General features: G+C 44.2%; 1 protein-coding gene across 3 annotated transcripts in view; it reads right to left on the bottom strand.

Annotated features, from left to right (window-relative positions):
- The window catches only part of FAT3 (FAT atypical cadherin 3), a 645,126-nt gene that overhangs the window by 236,913 nt on the left and 386,752 nt on the right, over window positions 1–21,461 (bottom strand). For all 3 annotated transcript variants that reach the window (XM_088832053.1, XM_088832051.1, XM_088832052.1), the window contains exon 3: window positions 19,932–19,993. In XM_088832053.1, coding sequence (XP_088688179.1) covers window positions 19,932–19,993 — 62 coding nt within the window. The remainder of the gene's footprint in view (window positions 1–19,931; window positions 19,994–21,461) is intronic.

Raw genomic sequence — 21,461 nt, 5'->3', positions numbered from 1 at the left:
CCATGAAGCTCAGGCTCTGATGTCTTATTGCAAAAATTCAGTGACAGACAAAGAAATAGGTAAGAGGTAGATGTGTTAGGATTCAGAGAGAAGCCACTCTTCAGGGTGTGAAACATTGCCGAGGGCAAGGGCTGGGGCCATGGAATTCAACCCACTCCAGTGTTCTTGCCTGGAGAATCCCAGGGGAGCCTGGTGGGCTTCCGTCTATGGGGTCACACAGAGTCGGACACGACTGAAGTGACTTAGCAGCAGCAGCAGGAGAAGTCGATGGCACCCCACTCCAGTACCCTTGCCTGGAGAATCCCAGGGGAGCCTGATGGGCTTCCGTCTATGGGGTCACACAGAGTCGGACACGACTGAAGTGACTTAGCAGCAGCAGCAGAAGTCGATGGCACCCCACTCCAGTACCCTTGCCTGGAAAATTCCATGGACGGAGGAGCCTGGTAGGCTGCAGTCCATGGGGTCTCGAAGAGTCAGACACGACTAAGCGACTTCACTTTCACTTTCATGAACTTATACAGATAAATGCAAAATAAAAGTTCATACAGTTTATATTCTAAAATGTAAAAGTAATCATCATTTCATTGAGAAATTATGAATATGACATTTCTCTTCTTTTTTTGCTTTATCTCTTTTTTAAAACAACAAATATATATTATATAATATTATATGTTTCTGGTATATCATAGTTACATGTTTTTACCTATTCTATAATTAGAAATAACTATTAAAAAAAAAAGCTTACCATAAGCAGTAAGTAATTTCTAAAAGAAGAGTTTTGAAAATAAACTGGAATTTTCTCCCTTTCATTGAAGTATACAGATACACGCTTTAGATCATAAGAAATTGATTTCAGTCTTTCCTACATATGGATGTCCTTGTGATATGACAGGAACTTTTAAATGAGTTGCTCCTGGAAGCATCATTTCTGAAGACGGGTAAATGGTTTTACGCATGTATCAAAGCACATATCATGGGTCTGTCATAGCCTTGCACAGAGAGATTTGTAATTCTTCATCCTGAAGTGGAGCAAGCATGTTCAGCTCCCACTGACAGAGAGAACAAGGTCTCCTATTGTCAAAATGCTAAATAAAACCCCCCTTGTGTTCTTTAGCTAAAAGCACATCTCTAATTCCTAGACACCACAAGTCTGTCTGCCATAGCCCTGTCTCCCTGCTGGCAATGTTATAATGTGCTTTAAATTTAACTGCAGCCTTTCTGACTTCCTCATCTAATGAGAAGGGGTCCAAGACCTTTGGATGGTAACGATGGAGCATGTAAAGGTACGTGTGCACGTGCTAAGTCGCATCAGTTGTGTCTGACTCTTTGTGACCCATGGACTGTAGCCCGCCAGGCTCTTCTGTCCATGGGAGTCTCTATGCAAGAATACTGAAGTGGGTTGCCATGCCCCTCTCCAGGGGATCTTTCCAACCCAGGGATTGAACCTGTGTCTCTTATGTCTCCTACATTGGCAAGTGGGTTCTTTACCATTAGTGCCACCTGGGAAGCCCCATGTAAAGGTGATACTTAGCCAAATTTATTAACAATGGCAAAGAGGATGCCCCCACAATGTAGAGAAAACATTTAGTTATTCGGTATCTTTGTGATACCCAAAGTTACTTACAAAATACTCAATTTAAGAACAACACAAGAGAAAATCAAGTCCACTCTAAATGGAAAAAGTTGGAAGACATTCTGCTTTTTTAGAACATGGAGTTTGATTGGTCAGAGGCTCCTGACCCATGGGCATTTGTTTCTTAGTTTAAAAATGTCTTTGTGAAGCTTCTGAAGAGGGCTATTAATGAGTATTTATACATTAAAAAAAATGAGCTTTTCCTATTTTATTTGAAATAGTATCTCAAGTTATCTCAACTACATATTAGCAAAGTATACCTTAGCATGGAACTGAGCCCCATGTCCAATTTTAAGATTTATCAGCATCTTTAAAAATGTATAGTGGCATGCCAAGAGTTGTAACAGGGTATCTCATGAAAAATCTACAATCTTCCTTCTGAATTATGTATTTATGACCTCCTGAGGATGATAGATTTCAGGGAAAAAAATGTGATTTAGGAACTGCTTTTAGGCTCTAAACGTACGCTGGGGTTTGCAAGAGGCCTCTGTACTGACTGGGGTGCAGTAGGGTGAAGCCTTTCCCCTTTCTGAAAGTCAGTCAGCACCACAGGGATGATGCCAACCTTTTGCTTAGGCACCTACTTTTTGTGGATTTCTGGCAGTACAGATCACAGCCGCCTGGGAAATAAGGATTGTCTGGTTTGTGGATTACCCGGCACTCTAAACCTAAGGTTCAGCCAGCGTTCAGTGGCTGAACATCAGTGCCCATCATGTCGCAGTTGTCGTCCCAGGTGCTGGAGTATAAAGAGGGGCACTCCTCAGTTCTGGCCCCCATCCCACCGCTGGCCTTCACCCAAGAGAGGGCTGGGAAGGGGGCATTGTTTAATCTCTGAGGAGCCTATCCTGCAGCTTGCTAACAGATCTGAGATGGCCTGAAGGACAGGCAGAGCTTCAAACCACTGAGCGCAAGGCACTGTGAGTTAAGGTATCTGTCGCTGAGTATTAGCTATGCTGTGGATGACCTCCATCCACTGAGAATCTTTTGATTATTCACAGTCAGTTTACTATTTCCACACAACTGAGGTGCTGACATCTGGATGAAACAGAAAAACAAAAATTCCCATTCAACCAAACCTAATTTAAGGCCTTAAAGTAGTTATAATTCTGGAGAAAACTTGGGAGTTAGTGATGAGACTGGGTAAGCCTAGAGATGGCTAACCTGGAGAAATTAGCTATCTGTCCCAGACTAGTCTCAAGAACAATCATTGAGTCCCTGGATTGTTGGGAAAGGTATAGCTCCACTATTTGAGCCAGGATGCCTCTGTCTCCAGCTCGGATTCTGACTTTGAAAGTCAGGGGGACCACAGATCATCCATCAGAGCCCCGGGACCTTCTTCATAACCAGACCAGATCCATGGATGACTCCTTATTCTGCCTGTCTTGGAAGAATGGCCTGCTTCTACTTAGATGGTCATAGTCCATTTAGTGGATAAACACGACTGAAGCAACTTAGCAGCAGCAGCAGCAAATGGAAGATGATAAATCTCTGACTTTGGGCACACCTTCAGAAAAGGAAGGAAGAAATTAGTGCTCTTTTGAGTGCATACCATATGCCAGGATCTAGGTACACTAATAGATGCGATCTTGTTAAACTACTGCAAATATATTCAACAACCATGGGCCAAACTATAAATACAATGCATAATATAATGCTCTAAGTGTTCTGCAACAAAAAGACAGCTTCAGGAGTCAAAAGAGAAAAATTTTAAGCATCTAATCATATGGTGAACACTTCATATGTACCATGTACATGCACCAGACCAATCCAAAAAAAATCCTCTGAAAAAGAGATTATAATTACTGTTATCCGATTTTACAAGAAACTGAGACCAGGTAGATTAAGAAAGGTACAGACACAGCTAGTGTGTGCCTAGGCTTGTCTGCTTCCAAACACTACGCTTTAACCAGCTCTTTCTAAATTTGTTTCACATGATTCCACTTCCAGTTCAGTTGCTCAGTCGTGTCCAACTCTTTGTGATCCCGTGGACTGCAGCACAGCAGGCCTCCCTGTCCATCACCAACTCCCAGAGTTTACCCAAACCCATGTCCATTGAGTCAGTGATGTCATCCAACCATCTCATCCTCTGTCGTCTCCTTCTCCTCCTGCCCTCAATCTTTCCCAGCATCAGGGTCTTTTCAAATCAGTCAGCTCTTCGCATCAGTTGGCCAAAGCATTGGAGTTTTAGCTTCACCATCAGTTCTTCCAATGAACACCCAGGACTGATCTCCTTTAGGATGGACTGGCTGGATCTCCTTGCAGTCCAAGGGACTCTCAAGAGTCTTCTCCAACACCACAGTTCAAAAGCATCCATTCTTTGGTGCTCAGCTTTCTTTATAGTCCGACTCTCAAATCCATACATGACCACTGGAAAAACCATAGCCTTGACTAGACGGACCTTTGTTGGCAAAGGAATGTCTCTGCTTTTTAATATATTATCAAGGTTGGTCATAACTTTCCTTCCAAGGAGTAAGCGTCTTTTAATTTCATGGCTGCAATCAGCATCCGCAGTGATTTTGGAGCCCCCAAAAATAAAGTCTGACACTGTTTCCACTGTTTCTCCAAACCAGATGCCATGATCTTAGTTTTCTGAATGTTGAGCTTTAAGCCAACTTTTCACTCTCCTCTTTCACTTTCATCAAGAGGCTCTTTAGTTCTTCTTCACTTTCTGCCATAAGGGTGGTGTCATCTGCATACCTGAGGTTATCGATATCTCTCCTGGCAGTCTTGATTCCAGCTTGTGCTTCCTCCAGCCCAGCGTTTCTCATGATGTACTCTGCATATAAGTTAAATAAGCAGGGTGACAATATACAGCCTTGACATACTCCTTTTCCTATTTGGAACCAGTCTGTTGTTCCATGTCCAGTTTTAACTTGCTTCCTGACCTGCATATAGGTTTCTCAAGAGGCAGGTCAGGTGGTCTGGTATTCCCATCTCCACAGAATTTTCCACAGTTTGTTGTGATCCACACAGTCAAAGGCTTCAGTTCAGTTCAGTTCAGTCGCTCAGTCATGTCCGACTCGCCGTGACCCCATGAACTACAGCACGCCAGGCTTCCCTGTCCATCACCAACTCCCGGAGTACACTCAAACTCATGTCCACAGAGTCGGTGATGCCATCCAGCCATCTCATTCTCCGTCGTCCCCTTCTCCTCCCGCCCCCAACCTTTCCCAGCATCAGAGTCTTTTCCAGTGAGTCAACTCGTCGCATGAGGTGGCCATAGTATTGCAGTTTCAGCTTTAGCGTCAGTCCTTCCAATGAACACCCAGGATTGATCTCTAGAATGGACTGGTTGGATCTCCTTGCAGTATAAGGGACTCTCAAGAGTCTTCTCCAGCACCACAGTTCAAAAGCATAGATTCTTCGGTGATCAGCTTTCTTCATAGTCCGACATGGAACAACAGACTGGTTCCAAATAGGAAAAGGTGTACGTCAAGGTTGTATACTGTCACCCTGCTTATTTAACTTATATGCAGAGTACATCATGAGGAACCCTGGGCTGGAAGAAGCACAAGCTGGAATCAAGATTGCTGGGAGAAATATCAATAACCTCAGATATGCAGATGACACCACCCTTATGGCAGAAAGTGAAGAGGAACTCAAAAGCCTCTTGATGAAAGTGAAAGAGGAGAGTGAAAAGGTTGGATTGAAGCTCAACATTCAGAAAACAAAGATCATGGCATCTGGTCCCATCACTTCATGGGAAATAGATGGGGAAACAGTGGAAACAGTGTCAGACTTTATTTTTTTGGGCTCCAAAATCACTGCAGATGCTGATTGCAGCCATGAAATTAAAAGACGCTTGCTCCTTGGAAGGAAAGTTATGACCAACCTTGATAGTATATTAAAAAGCAGAGACATTACTTTGCCAACCAAGGTCCGACTAGTCAAGGCAATGGTTTTTCCCGTGGTCAAAGGCTTAGGCATAGTCAATAAAGCAGAAATAGATGTTTTTCTGGAACTCTCTCAGTTTTTACATGATCCAGCAGATGTTGGCAATTTGATCTCTGGTTCCTTTGCCTTTTCTAAAACCAGCTTGAACATCTGGAAGTTCATGGTTCATGTATTGCTGAAGCATGACTTGGAGAATTTTGAGCTTTACTTTACTAGCGTGTGAGATGAGTGCAATTGTGCAGTAGTTTGAGCATTTTTTGGCATTGCCTTTCTTTGGGACTGGAATGAAAACTGACCTTTTCCAGTCCTGTGACCACTGCTGAGTTTTCCAAATTTGCTGACATAATATGTACAGCACTTTCACAGCATCATCTTTTAGGATTTGAAAGAGCATATCAACTGGAATTCCAGTCACCTCCACTAGCTTTGTTCATAATGATGCTTCCTAAGGCCCACTTGACTTCACACTCCTGGATGTCTGGCTCTAGATGAACGTGAGTGATCACACCATTGTGATTATCTTGGTCCTGAAGATCTTTTTCGTACAGTTCTTCTGTGTATTCTTGCCACCTCTTCTTAATATCTTCTGCTTCTGTTAGGTTCATACCATTTCTTTTCTTTATTGAGACCATCTGTCCATGAAATATTCCCTTGGTATCTCTAATTTACTTGATGAGATCTCTAGTCTTTCCCATTTTATTGTTTTCCTCTATTTCTTTGCATTAATCACTGAGGAAGGCTTTCTTATCTCTCCTTGCTATTCTTTGAAACTTCACATGATTAATTTAATGTAAACTTTATTAAGAGGACTACTATAATCAACACACTGTTGTGAAAGATGTTTTATCTCTCACTTCAGTTCAGTTCAGTTGCTCAGTCGCGTCCAACTCTTTACGACTCCATGGACTGCAGCAGGCCAGGCTTCCCTGTCCATCACTAACTCCCAGAGCTTGCTCAAACTCATGTCCATTGAGTCGGTGATGCCATCCAACCATCTCATCCTCTATCGTCCCCTTCTCCTCCCACCTTCAATCTTTCCTAGCATCAGGGTCTTTTCAAATGAGTCAGCTCTTCGCATCAGGTGGCCAAAGTATTGGAGTTTCAGCTTCAACATCTGTCCTTCCAATGAACATTCAGGATTGATTTCCTTTAGGATGGACTAGTTGGATCTCCTTGCAGTCCAAGGGACTCTCAAGAGTTTTCTCCAGCACCACAGTTCAAAAGCATCTATTGTTTGGTGCTCAGCTTTCTTTATATTCCATCTCTCACATCCATACATGTGGATGTGTTTATTTCTCAGTAAATAAGATTAAATAATTGTCTAAAATACATTTCCAAAATGTGAAACAACCAAATTTATTACAGGTTTTCTCACTTTTAAAGGAACTGTATTTGCCTGGACACACAGACCTATTTTCCTTGGCTCTGAAACCTCAGACTCTCCTGACTTCTCTTCCTTACAATCATCTGTGTCCTGCTGACAACCCTCTCAGCATCTCACTAAGCCAGTCCTGCTGCAAAATAGATGAGGTTGGTAGCCCCTGATTTGCCACAAAAGTGAGTCACTTGAAAGGTCCTGAAATAATAGCTCATTTGAATAAAGCTCTCTGCAGCATGCAGAAGGCAAGCCAAAGTAGTTTTCCTTTTTATTCACAGAAGTACTTGAGTTAAAATCTCAAGTTCTGAACCTGCTGCCATTCTATTTTTTATTTTCTCACAGATAGATTTACAGTGCTCAACTGGGTCATACATGATGTTAGCTGCAAGTGTGGATGGTTTCTGAAGGGTCCCGATGAAATCAGACTGCATGGATCATTCTGTAGCTCACTGAGTGTGTTGCAGAAATAAATTAGAAAAGCAACACGGTGGGAGAAGAGGGAAAATTAGCTGGGAAAGCCAAGGCCAGAGGGTCAATTTACCTTTTCTGCACTATGTAGAAGACAGTCTGGGCTGCCAGGCCATACAGTTGGGAGCTCTCATGATTGTTCAGAGCCATGCAGAGAAACCTGAACCTCTTCTCTGAAAAGGGAGAACCCATTTGTGTGATGCCAGCCTTGTGGGGTGAGAGCTGGCACCCACCGACAGGACCCCCGCCACAGGCTTGCCCCGGAGGCTTGAAGGAAGCAGCAGCACATCACTCCACGGAGAAACAAAGGCAGATTCTCAGCTCCCTGAAACCAGAGTGCCCGGCTCAAAAAGCCGTAACCCGCCTGGAGCCATCAGCTGCCCGCAGGACACAGAGCGGAGCGCAGAAGCCCCCTCATCTCGAGCCACTGGCCGGAAGGGCTTCCCAGGTACGAGGGAACAGGTCTCATTCACTGTGGTTCTACTAATCAGTGTTCAGATTTAAGAGGAAATAAATGCAACATTTCACAAACAGGTAAATTAGAGGATGTTATTTACGGAATCGAGGCTTCCCTCATGGCTTAGCAGTAAAGAATCTGCCTGCCAACGCAAGAGACTCAAGTTCAACCCCTGGGTCAGGAAGATCCTCTAGGGTAGGAAACGGCAACCCACTCCAGTATTCTTGCCTGGGAAATCCCAGGGGCAGAAGAGCCTGGTGGGTCACAGTCCATCGGGTCGCAGAGAGTCAGACATGACTTTGTGACGAAACAACAAGAACAATTTATGGAATCAAAGATTGCTTTCAGACAATTCTCCGAGCATATGTACATGTTTGTCTTCCGAGCATGAACTTGGAGGCTAACCAGGGGCTTAGAGGAGCAAGGCTGAGAGACAGAGCTAATGGGGCACACAGCAGACGTGACGCCCAAGCAACTCTATGTCATTCAAGGGCCCACAGCAGCCCTCCTGCCCTCCGTTCAGACGGAGGCCGGGTGAGAAGAAAGCGCTCAGCCAAGATCCTAACCAGCTCTCTGTGTGTGTGTGTGTGCGTGCTAGGTTGCTTCAGTCGTGTCCGACTCTTTGCGACCCCGTGAACTGTGGCCCGTCAGGCTCCCCTGTCCGTGGGAAACTCCAGGCGAGAATACTGGAGTGGGTTGCCAACCCAACTCCTTACATGCCATTCTTTTCAACCTCAACAGGCTGTCTTAAAACTCAGCCCTGAGCTCATTTCTTATCATTTTTTTTTATGGGTCCAAAGGGGCACTTTGTGAAAAAATGTGAGGTGAAAAGATGACAAGAGATTAATTGCAGTCTACAATCCATGTGAATTACTTCCTTTGTGAGAGGATTACATATTATGAGGCAAGTAAGGAAAGAAATCTTTTTTATATCAAATGTTGCCAAACAGGGGCTCATTGGCTTACAGAGTATTAAAAAATGGAGGTGTCAAATTCAATATGGGGAGATTTGGCCTGTAAATTTGATTTTGTTAAAAATAAGACTTTCTGATGAAACGGCCTGCTCCCACAGCTGCCACTGGCTGAGCGTTGGGGTCACGTAAGACCCACCGTACTCCCCCTCCTATCCTCACTAGCCCACATACCACTCCTCTGAATTACCTCCCCAGCCCTGTGGGCATCTTGGAAACTCTGTTTTGAACAAACTATCTTAGAATCAATATTTGCTTTGAAAAATATTCTTGTGTGTCTGATTCAATATTTACTCTTTGGTCAATTGGGAAAATACAGCAGTCCATCAGCTGGGGGATTTTCATAAAAGATGGTTCTTAAGGAGCCACAGGAAACTGGACTTCTCTGCAGGGACCAGAATATCAGTCTTGCTCTTACGTCATACACATGTGTGTGCACACACAGACACATATACCACCACCACTAGTACTCCTTTTTAACTGGACTGGAGTGCCCAAGGCCATCCTTGCCTGGCCTGCCGGGGCACTGCTTAAGACATAGGAATGACAGCAATTTAGGAAAACCTACTGACAAGCAACGGGCTTCTCAGGTGGCTCAGTGGTAAAGAATCCATCTGGAATGCAGGAGACTTGGGATCGATCCCAGGGTTAGAAAGATCCTCTGGAGTAGGAAATGGCTACCCATTCCAGTACTCTTGCCTGGGAAATCCCATGGACAGAGGAGCTTGGTGGGCTACAGTCCATGGCGTCGCAAAAGAGTCAGACATGATTTGGGAACTAAACTGCAACACAGCTGATAAGGAAGGGTTTTTTCCTGAGCGAGAATAATTCCTGTGGGTAAAGGGATAATATTTCTGGGAAAGATGGACTGGAAATCCTTCCTGAGGAGAGTGGAGGAAGCAGGCAATCAGAAAGGCACATGCTTGAGCCTAGGGAAGCATGAAGAGCCTTCAGTGAAGAATTGTAGTTCGGGGGTATCCCTCCCTTGTACTATGGAGCGAGGAGTATGGAGATACTCATATTAGATGGAAGCTTTAGCCTTCTAGGACTCAAGCATAGTTGCCCTGGTCCCTTGGTTTCTGATGCGTGTACACAGCCTTGTGAGGTGGTGGTGTGAGAAGTGGGTGGGGGAGAAATGCGATGTGAGTGAAGGCTGGCTGCTGTATGAGTTACGAGGGCTGCCGGTACAAAGGACTGAAGGCTGGGTGTCTTGAACAACAGAAATTTGTTTATTTTTTCACAATTCTGGAGGCTAGGAGTGTTACTAAACCAGCCTTGGGTCTGCTCATCCTTGCACAGTAAAGCCAGTCTACTGACACTGGGTGGCGTTGAAGGAAAGTGCAGCCTTTACTGCAGGGCACCAAGCAAGGAGAATGGGCAGCTCATGGTCAGAAGACCTGGAAATCTTTGATGGATTTCGGGGAAGAGGCTTTAAAGGCGGTGTGAGGGAGGGGCTGCAGGGTGTGCAGTCAGCTGGTCCTCGCATTGGCTGGCATCGAGGAGAAGTTTCGAGCATCATCAACCATCTCTGCTTCTATTATGCGTCTTCATATTTCCTAATCATTGACTACTGAACCAGTCTTTGGAGACCCAAGGGAGGCCTGGGGGACTAACGCAAAAGCCTTTTCCTTTGAAAGCATACAATGGGGCTTTCCTGATAGTCCAGTGGTTAAGAATCCACCTGCCAGTGCAGGGAACATGCGTTGATCCCTGGCCCAGGAAGATCCCACAGGCCGTGGGGCAACTAAGCCCATGTGCCCACAGGTACTGAGCCCATGCCTTAGAGCCTGCTCACCACAACCACTAAAGCTCTCACACCCTACAGCCTGCGCTCTGCAACAGGAGCAGCCATCGCGGTGAGACGCCCACTTGCCACAATTAGAGAAAGTCCACATGCAGCAATGAAAACCCAGCCCAACCAAAACCAAACCAATGATAAATAAATGAAAATGACTTTTGAAGAAACACACAGAGGCTTGTATATAGTTTCAATGTCCTCTTTTCTTTGATACTCCTCAGTGTTGTGGGGAACAGGTTCAGGAAAAGACAGGAGATGAAGATTTTGATAGAGAGGTTGATCATAACCTCAGCAGAGGAGCTCAGTTCTAGGGGGGACTCTAGGTTTCCGGAGTCTGCGGGGAAGGAGTCAGCAGGTCAGCTCCTTCTGAGGCCTCTCTCCTTGGCTTCTAGCTGGTCATTTTCTGTTTTCCCATGGTCTTTCCTGTGGGTGTGTCTGTGTCCAAATGTCCTCTTCTTGTAAAGATAACCATCACACTGGATTAGGGCTTACCCTAAAGGCCTCATTTCAATGTAACTACTTCTTTAAAGACTCCAAATAGTCATGTTCTGAGGTACTGGGGATTCAGGCCTCAACATACGAATCTTTATTTTAAGTTCTTCTTTTGGCTCTCTCCTTCATGCCTTCTTAACATTTATTTATTCATTTTTATCCTTGGGCCACATTGTGTGGCAAGTGGGATCTTAGTTCCCTGACCAGGGATCGAACTGGAGTCCCCTGCTTTGGAAGCATGGAGTCTCAACCACTGGACCACCAGGGAAGCCCCCAACATAAGAACTGTAAGGGGATACGATCTGGTCCGAAACAGTCAGCGTACAGTCACTCTTCAGCTGGAGTCCAGGCGGCACTCGCCACAGGGGCACAGCATCCTCTCAGATGGACTCTGTCCTGGAGCTAGGGGCAGGGCCAGCGACAGAGTGAGCCCTGTCCAACGAGGGGCCTGCCACTCTGAGATGCAAACAGCGGAGGGGCTGGTGAAAAGATGACCAAAGAGTATAACAGAAAACCTCCTCTTCCCCTGCATCTGCACCCTGATCCCTGAGGGGGGCGCTGAGCTGACTGTTGGGTAAATCTGTTATAAAACGAGAGTGGGGAAAAGATGATTTGATTTGCCACACTTTAACAAGTGATGGACGTGCAGGGCTGTGCATGTCCTGTAACGTGCGGAAGGCCTATGCTGGACATCACTACGAAGTGACTGTGTGACCTCGAGTCTCTCCTCTTTTCCAGGCCTTAGTTTCTGAATCTGTTTCTAAACAGGAGAGAAGCAGCTGGGATGACATGAATGAAACGCAGGCCCTCGACTCCAAGACAGAAGCTAATTGTAGGAGTTCATGAACAATTGGCAGAGTAATCTCTAACAGAGATCAGCGGGAAAGGCAAAGAAACAAACATCCAGTGGGAAAAACACGCTAACTCCAGTAACAGGACCTTGGGGCTAGCCCAATATTAGGCTCAGAATAAGCATTTAAGAAAGGAAGAAAAACACGGAATTGAGTTTCCATTAACTTCATCAAAGTTGATAAATACAAAGAACTAAGACTAGTGAAGGCACAGTTCTAGAAGTAAAGAACAGGAAGAGAGTGTTCCAGGGCTCTTTTGGGAGTTCTGGAAAACAAAAGTCACAACCAACTCTCCTTTAGAGGCCCATGCCTGCTACAGGAGCTGTCTGTGTGCACAGACACACAGCTTTTTTTGATGGCCTACAGGTACTTCCTGCAGTTTTTTGAGGGTGGCAAAGAGCCTAATGAGACAAACAGCCGTTTCACTAGGAGTTAGGTTATCAACATATGGACGGCTTAATGGGTTGAAATAGACCTGCAACTCTTCACCACCAGAAATTACCGTCATCTCAAAAGCAGCTGCTTACCAAAGTAAGAAACCACTAAGGATGTACACCCGCTAAAGAAATCAATTTGCATCCCAAGGCAAGAGGAAATGTTATAAAAACTTACCTCAGAAAATACAACTATAAAAAAGGATGAGAATTTCAACAGGAAGAAAAAATAGTCACAGGAGATGCTGCGTACGGAGGACGGTGGATGAGTACGCTAAAGAGCCAGATCCTAAGTAATTCACATTCCTATAGATCTGGCATATTCCTCTGCAGCGTGCTCTGTTATTTACACCGACTGCTCTACAAAATCTCACCACCTTCTCTGAGCTTCTTCAAGATATACCCACACAGACAATGCAATTTCTCATCCTCTGTCTTTATACTAGTTACTGGGCCTTGTCATCTTTTTCATTTGCAAATAAAATACTCTCTCTGTTCTCTTCTGGAGACTTTTATCAGAGCCATCCACCCCGAACAGAGGAGCATTTCAAGATCAAAAGAGAGGCAAAGTCACACTCTTTTAGCAATTGAGATAAAGAGTCACACATAATTAGGCCGGGACAATAGGATTATTTAAATGGATATATCTTTTAAGAATAATCAACTGCTATAAGCTATTCAAATACTGCAACCAGTACTAAAAAAAGACAGGGAACTGACAAGGCGTTTTTACAGAGGACAAGGAGAGCAGGCAGGGGAAGAGGGAGGGGCGAACAGTGGTTTAAAGTGTCTGTGCACCGGCTTCCCTGGTGGTCCAGTGGTTCAGAATCTGCCTACCCATGCAGGGGACACAGGTCTGATCCCTGGTCTGGGAAGATTCCACCTGCTACGGAGCAACTGAACCTGTGCAGCACACCTACTGAAGCGCATGCTCTCTAGAGACGGTGCTCCGCCACAGGAGTAGTCACCGTGATGAGAGGCCCATTCTCCACAGCTAGAAATTGGCCTCCACTCGCTGTGACTAGATAAAGCCTGCACACAGCACCAGATCCAAAGCAACCAAAAGTTATTTTTTAAATTGTGTCCCCATTTCACAGACTTTCCTGGGGGCTGAAATGGTAGGCTCAACAATCTGCCTGCAATTCAGGAAACCCAGCTTAGATCCCTAGGTTGGAAAGATCCCCTGGAGGAGGGCATGGCAACCCACTCCAGTATTCTTGTCTGGAGAATCCCATTGGTATACACATTTTACAGATGACAAAATGGAGGATCAGAGTTAATTTAATTTGGCAAAGCAGATGGAGAGAGGCAGAATACTCTGTCCCTTCTGTCTGCAAGCCTATGTACTTTCCCCGGTGCTGATACCCATCTCTGTGATCTCATGGAGAGGGAAAATAACGGTGTCTTAGAGTAATCACTCATTCACACCCCCTTTATTGGGAGTCCCATGGTTCTCAGGTACTGAACTAGATGCTCTGAACAGAAAGATAAATAAGACAGTCGACTGGCGCTGACAACACCGACTCACGTATTCCAGTGTTCCTGGAATACACTATCTAACAGACATCATCTTCGGTACCTTTCGTCATTCTGTATTTTGGAAGAACAAATCTGACTCCATATGAGAGCTGTTTCTTTTACTTTAACCTTTGTATTCCGTTGCTCTTGCTATACGTTAAGAATGTTGCCTACAGCTTGAAATAGATAGGATAGCCCGTTCCAAAGGCTCTGACCTTTAAGAGTATAACACTTTCCCATTCACATAGAGATAAATTTTCAGAACAGAGAATAACATTTGTCTTGTTGGAAGACTATAGGAACTTGTGACCTGCCCTATGTGGACAGCTACAAAAACCAAGGATTCTGAAACCAGGTTTGCAGCAACCAGCAACCAACCATACCCCCATCCCTTATAGTACAGAAGAAACCTGAATTCTAACTGGGGTAAAATGGATCTTTGGGACACTATTCTATCATCCTCTTATCTCTGCTGGCTTTCCAAATAAAGTCACTATTCCTTGACCCAACCATGTGTTATCCCATGATTCTTTGCCCTATCATGGAGGGAGCAGGATGAACTTGGCTGTTCAGTCATTCAGTTACGTCTGACTCTTTGTGACGCAATGGACTGCAGCATGCTAGACTTCCCAGTCCATCACCAACTCCCGGAGTTTGCTCAAACTCATGTTCATCGAGTCGGTGATGCAACTTGATATGCTCTTTATACTAACCCTATGTTAGAAACCGAGAACTTCCAGATGTTCAGACTGGTTTTAGAAAAGGCAGACGAGCCAGAGATCAAATTGCCAACATCTGCTGGATCATTGCAAAAGCAAGAGAATTCCAGAATAATATCTACTTCTGCTTTATTGACTATGCTAAAGCCTTTGACCGTGTGGATCATAACAAACTGGAAAATTCTTCAGGAGATGGGAATACCAGACCACTGATCTGCCTCCTGAGAAATCTGTATGCAGGTCAAGAAGGAACAGTTAGAACCGGACATGGAACAATGGAGTGGTTCCAGGTAGGAAAAGGAGTATGTCAAGGCTGTATATTGTCACCCTGCTTATTTAACTTATATGCAGAGTACATCATGTGAAGCGCTAGACTGGATGAAGCACAACCTGGAATCAAGATTGCCAGGAGAAATATCAATAATCTCAGATATGAAGATGACACCACCTTAATGGCAGAAAGTGAAGAAGAACTAAAGAGTCTCTTATGAAGGTGAAAGAGGAGAGTGAAAAAGCTGCCTTAAAACTCAACATTCAAAAAACGAAGATCATGGCATCTGGTCTCCCATTGTTTCATGGCAAATAGATGGGGAAACAATGGAAACAGTGACAGACTTTATTTTTTTGGGCTCCAAAATCAAAAATCATTGTGCATGATGACTGCAATGATGAAATTAAAAAATGCTTGCTTTTTTAATAGGAAGAAAAGCTATCACAAACCTAGACAGCATATTAAAAAGCAGAGAGATCACTTTTCTGACAAAGGTCTGTCTAGTCAAAGCTCTGGTTTTTCCAGTAGTCAAGTATGGATGTGAGAGTTGGACCATAAAGAAGGCTGAGCACCGAAGAACTGATGCTTTCATATTGTGGTGTTGGAGAAGACTCTTGAGAGTCCCTTGGACTGCAAGGAGATCCAACCAGTCCATCCTATAGGAAATCAATCCTGAATATTCATTGGAAGGACTGATGCTTAAACAGAAGCTCCAATACTTTGGCCACCTGATGCGAAGAACTGACTCATTACAAAAGGCCTGACGCTGGGAAAGATTGAAGGCGGAAGGAGAAGGTGATGACAGGATGAGGTGGTTGGATGGCATCACTGACTCAATGGACATGAGTTTGAGTGAGCTCCGGGAGTTGGTGATGGACAGGGAGGCCTGGTGTGCTGCAGTCCATGGGGTTGCAAAGAGTTGGACACGACTGAGTGACTGAACTGAACTGATGGTAGAAACCATCATCCCCACTTAACAGATGAAGAAAAGGGGATTCAGAGAGTGTAACAGCCTGTCTAGGCTCTGTGAGCAGTCTCCACAATAATCTCAGGTCTGGCTGAATGGATCACCCATGCTTTTCTACACCACTTCCATTCACTATCTTGATAAATCAAGTTTCCTGCCCATAAGGAGACTAAATATGGTAGGTGAAGAAAAAAATCTACACACGTAATTATAATATAAGAAAGAATTAATGTGTTTCTTTCTTTATTTCACAGCTGCCTTTTTGATAACGAGGTAATCAAGGCTAAAGTCACAGCCACTAAGCTAAGACGTTAATTCCCAGTTTAGTTTATGCATCATTTTCAACCCTGTGCATCTATTTGTTGGAATTAGTCTTCTACCTCCACTGCAGTCATAACTGGCTATCGAGGGATGTATATGCCTTTGAATAAATGAGCTGAAAATTCCAGATTTTTGCATTTCATGGTAGGGAGAAAATATCACACCAATATTTTCACATATATCCTGATTAGGCAAGAGGTAAAACTTAGAACTCACTAGAGTAGTCTAAGCTGTACTTGTGAATTTTTCTATAGTCCTTTGCTGCTCTTGTTTCTTTAGCAAGTCCCTTCGATTCTGATAATGACAATCCCTTCTTATAGTCACAGATTTAAGGCAAATGTTCTATAAACTCCAAAACCCTTACAGTGTGTGCATGCATGCTAAGTCGCTTCAGTCATGTCTAACTCTTTGTGGACAACTGTAGCCTGCCAGGCTCCTCTGTCCATGGGGTTCCCCAGGCAAGAATACTGGTGTGGGTTGCCATTTTCCTCTCCAGGGGATCTTTCAGACCCTGGGATTGAACCTGACTCTTTTGCATTGACAGGCAGGTTCTTCATCACTAGTGCCACCTGGGAAGCCCTACAGTGTATACACAGTCAAGCTAAACATCTGAAATTAAAGTCCAGGCAGAGTACCAGCAGTATACAATTCACGTGCCTTCCATAATAGGGCCAGCGCACTATGAAAAAAGCATTCATGTCCTCCTGGTTGCCTATCCAGAAGGCATCTCCCAAGTCAGCTTCTAAACGGAGCCTTTCAGGAAGAGTCCAATTCACTTGATTGGAGAGGAGAAATATGAAATAGAGCCACAAGGTTAATATGAGTTTAAAGAGGAGCATAGGGTTATCTTGGCAATTAAAGGCTTTCTAGGAGGTTAATTACACACAGGCCAGACTTAAAACTCGCACAGTGTATTGGCAGTTAAAAAAAGTTGTGTACAGCAGAGAACTCTCTTCTGCACTCTGGATGATATTATTTTATTCATTTTTCTTGCAGGGCTGAGTTAAAGCAATATTCTTTCCATGATCCAATCAGAACAAAGAAAGAAATGCTATTCAAATGACTGCAGAAACATTATACAGAAAAAACAATGTGAGTAAGAATTTTATAATTTCAGAAGTGAAAGGAAGAGTGTTATGTGCGAGAGAGACAAAGAAGAGGAAGAGAGAGAGAGGGAGACAGGTACTCAAGCGGTTTTTGAAAACCTCTGGAAGAGCATTTACCAAAGAGCACCTCTGACGGGGAATACTGGCAAGTGGGCAGAGCTGGAGGGCAAGTTAGCATGAGACTGATGACCTTCAGGTATTCAAATTCTACCCCGGGAACTTCACAAGAGCCATATGCTCTTAGTTGGCTAGAACCATGATGGGATTTGAATGAGAACTTCATCCAAGTCCCCATCATCTCTCACCTGGGCCCTTCTGAAAGAACCCCCTTCCCCATCATCTCTCACCTGGGCCCTTCTGAAAGAACCCCCTTCCCCAGTCTGCCAGCTACGAAGGCCCTGCCCCAGCCCCTGTCTGACCTGCAGGACGCCCCATCATCTCTCCCTCTGCCCACCCCCTCTCCCTGCTTCAGAAGGCTTGCCACCGAACGTGGGAGGAAGTTCAGAATCCTTACCACAGCCCTATTTGTGTTTTCCAGCTTGCTTTCCTACCGCTTCTACAGCCTTCTAAGTTTATACCCTCAGTCACACTGGCTTGGTTCTGTGTCTCCCACAGAAGCGTGGCTTCCTGTCACCAAAGGTCACCTCCTCAAAGAGGCCCTCCCAACCGGTCTGCTGCATGTTGCCTACCCGCTCCTCTTTTACAGGCGCTGCTATGGAGCCTTCTCTGAGCAGCGCAGAGAGCTTGTGTCTGCAGTGACAGCATTCACTCATCGGCTGCCTGCGCGCCCCTCCTCACCACACTTTCCGTATCCCTGGTGCGCAGCTCAGCCCTGGAGAAACGGCTAAGCGCAGTGCTGCGGCCTCTGGCTCCTTCTTCCCTGGAGCTCTGTCTGTCCTGCAGCGTGCAGATGAAGCTGACTCTTGAGGAAAGGTCAGGCATTGTGACACCATATGATAATAATTAAAACCACAACAATTCTAACTACGTCTTACTGAGCACCTGTGTTAGTCCAAAGGCCCAAAGTGTTGGGTAGGTATTCATGTACGTGTGTAAAGGATGGGAAACTGTTAAGGACTCCTTTGGAAGTGAATTCGAATGCCTGGAAAACACTTTTGCCTCTTTTCCCTAGAGTCACACTCTGCACCACCCCACACACCCCCAGGACACCACCTTTCCGGGGACAAGGCAGTAAGTGATCTCAGCAGATTTCCCAGCTAATGAGACACTGTCCCTCTTCCCTGCTGGGAAGTAATAGGTTCAACTATCTGAGAACCCAGCCCCTCCAGGAGGCCTGGCCTCTGCTGCAGAGGAAAGAAGGCCATGAATATAATATAAGGGCTATTATTCTGGCAAGCCCACTCTAATTCTGGACCAGGTACATACTGGAGCCCATCAGGATGATTTTGAAAAAAGAATTACAATAATTATTTTTTGGCAGCCTGGAGTCTTTTATCTTTATGTGATGATAGCAATGTTTTAAAAGGGTTATCATAGTGCTGCATAATAATAGTAATCCTTTATTAGGTATAATGGTGTAAGAGTTTTAAAAATAACTTTGATATAAAAGGTCAGGTTTGATCCTAATAATGATCCTTTGAGGTATATGGAGTAGCAGTTACTTGCCACATTTCACAGTAGGGAAACTGAGGTCCAGGGCAGCTGAATGGCTTCTAAGGCTGCAAGCTAATCATGGCAGGGAAGTCCTAGGATCCAAGGCACTGATTCCTAGTCCAGTGTTCTTTAAATAAATCATTACTGGAGAATTGACTTAAAGGAGACTATCAGAAGAGATGTGAGAGGGGTGTGTGTGTGTGTGTGTGTGTGTGTGTGTGCATATATAGGATGGTGGATTCCAGTGAGTGGTTCCTGGGACTGACAGATCATTTTAGCAGCAAGGACACAATATAACAGAGCTCTACCTTCTAAGCATTGTCATCCGCTTAGTATCAAGACTGTCACACTTAAATCACAGCATCATACATATTACCCAGACTTCAAGCTTCCCAATAAAGAAACTTGATATGTATGGAAAGAATGTTCCAAAAGACTCTTTCATACCTATTTTCTCATCCCTTGTCTTATGTTTTTGTGTTTTTTCCTCCAGAAATAATGCTCTTACAGTTTATATAGCTGCTTCTGTCTTAATGAAATACAGGAGCACATTTTATGGTTTCGGAAATAGTCCTCTCCGGCTGTGAATCAGCCAGCTTTCCCTTCCTCAGTCTCTCCCAAGAAAAGAAATGAGGAGCCTGGCAGTGCCCTTCTTCACAAAGGGCGTGCTTCACGCTAACTGCTGCACTTCAGCGCGCTCTCTCTTTTTACCTCTGAGGCCACGATGGCTTACAAGGCTTTGCTCCTGAACTTTCTTTTCTGATTATTGACAAAGGGGCCCAAAGTCAAGGCAGAGATGTCGATACATCTGCTTGCTTTTCAGGAAGGGTGAAGGTCCCACCATCCACTCTCGGCACACAGGAGTGCATTCACAGGAAGGCACCCGAAATCTCCAGCTTCAGAACCAATCAGCCCAAGAGAAATAGCTTCATTTTGCAACCCACTGTTCACACACATTCAAGCTCCAGTTCACGGGGAAGGTTAAAGTAGTTGAGGGAAAGTCAGTTTTAATGAATAGCGGCTCCCTCTATGTGCTTACCTCCAGAAAATGTTCTGCCTGCTGTTCTCGATCCAATTTCCTTGAAGTTGTTGTAATCAAACCTGTGTAGAAATGAGAATATTTGACTTGTAAATATCTGGGGCAAGCAGCTTACTGAGTGTGGGAAGCAAGTCCAGTTAAAGGAAAAGCAAAAGCAATGGGGAACAGTATAACTCACCAGTCCTCAGCGACAGTCAGATGGTCTCAGAATTACTCTTTGAACAAAATAAAACTGACAAAGAAAAGCTGAAAAATTTGTTTCTGGGTTCTGCTTTCCACTGTTGAGGTACTTTAATCACTTTGGAGATGTGGAACCTCACTAGAGAACAATTGTTTTTCTGGTAATGAGGAATTTCAATGATTCATTTGCATATGAATGAAATTCTGCCATAGAAACCTCACTGAAGATTTTCGAGTTCTTGAACAATTAATAGATTGCTGATTAGATTCAGGCTATGAAACAGAACTTTCTTATTTAACTTTTTTACGCTTATATAATATTTTGGTTATACTGACAAAGAAGGTTATTTTTGTAATGACTACTTGTACACATAATTATTTCAAATTTACTCATATACGAAAGATCTCATGCTGTAGCTTTATCACTTTGCTTTATTTGTTTAAATCTTTACATAAGTTTTTTTTTCTTTAAAACCTAATATATGAAAGATCTCATTCTGTAGCTTTATCTTTTTGTTTTAATCTTTACACAAAATAAGCTCTCCATTGGAAATAACTATCTTTCCTATGAATGGCATTTCTCAAAAATGAATCATCCCTTTGAGCAGAGAGACAAAGAAAAGGGGAGGAGAAGATAAAACTTTCAAGGCCATCCAATTTGTCTTTTGCAGATTTTATCATGATTATTCTTAAATGGCAATTAGGAGGTCAAGTTTACATTCCATTTCTTGACTCCACACTGCCCCTGAAAATAAGACGCTCTGACTGGGCTGCTGACTTATGCTGATCAGTGAGAGAACTGAAAAGCTCACTCTCAGTGCGGGTGAAGTGCATGAACTGTGGAAAAGGTATGTCACCAAAATCTGCTGAGGCCCTCACCTGTTTATTTTCCGGTAGTGGGTGGAGTACATGATTTTAGAGAAAGCCAAAAAAAAAAAAAATGACAACAAGGGGTTAAATGGCTCCCCACGGCCTTGAAAATAAAATCCTACTGGAAGTAACATGGCTGTTAGGGTTAGGGTTAGGAAGATCTGACTTCCACTAGAACTTGAGCCTCATTATATGCTCATTTGGAGAAGGAAATGGCAACCCACTCCAGTATCCTTGCCTAGAGAATCCCATGGATGGAGGAGCCTGGAGGGGTACAGTCCATGGGGTAGCAAAGATCACAGCCTCAGGACAGTCGCAAGACTGACCATAAAAGGCCAAAAAGTTGGCGTGACCCAGTTGTGGAAATCCCCGCCAGATAGTTGGAATAATCTTCCCACTTGTTCAGTTCAGTTCAGTTCAGTTCAGTTCAGTTCAGTTCAGTCGCTCAGTCGTGTCCGACTCTCCGCGACCCCATGAATC

The sequence above is a fragment of the Moschus berezovskii genome, chromosome 25, assembly GCF_049115385.1.
Source record: "Moschus berezovskii isolate FMDL1 chromosome 25, NW_MosBer_1.0, whole genome shotgun sequence".
NCBI classification, from domain to species: domain Eukaryota; kingdom Metazoa; phylum Chordata; class Mammalia; order Artiodactyla; family Moschidae; genus Moschus; species Moschus berezovskii.
This window is presented reverse-complemented; position numbering and strand designations above follow the sequence as displayed.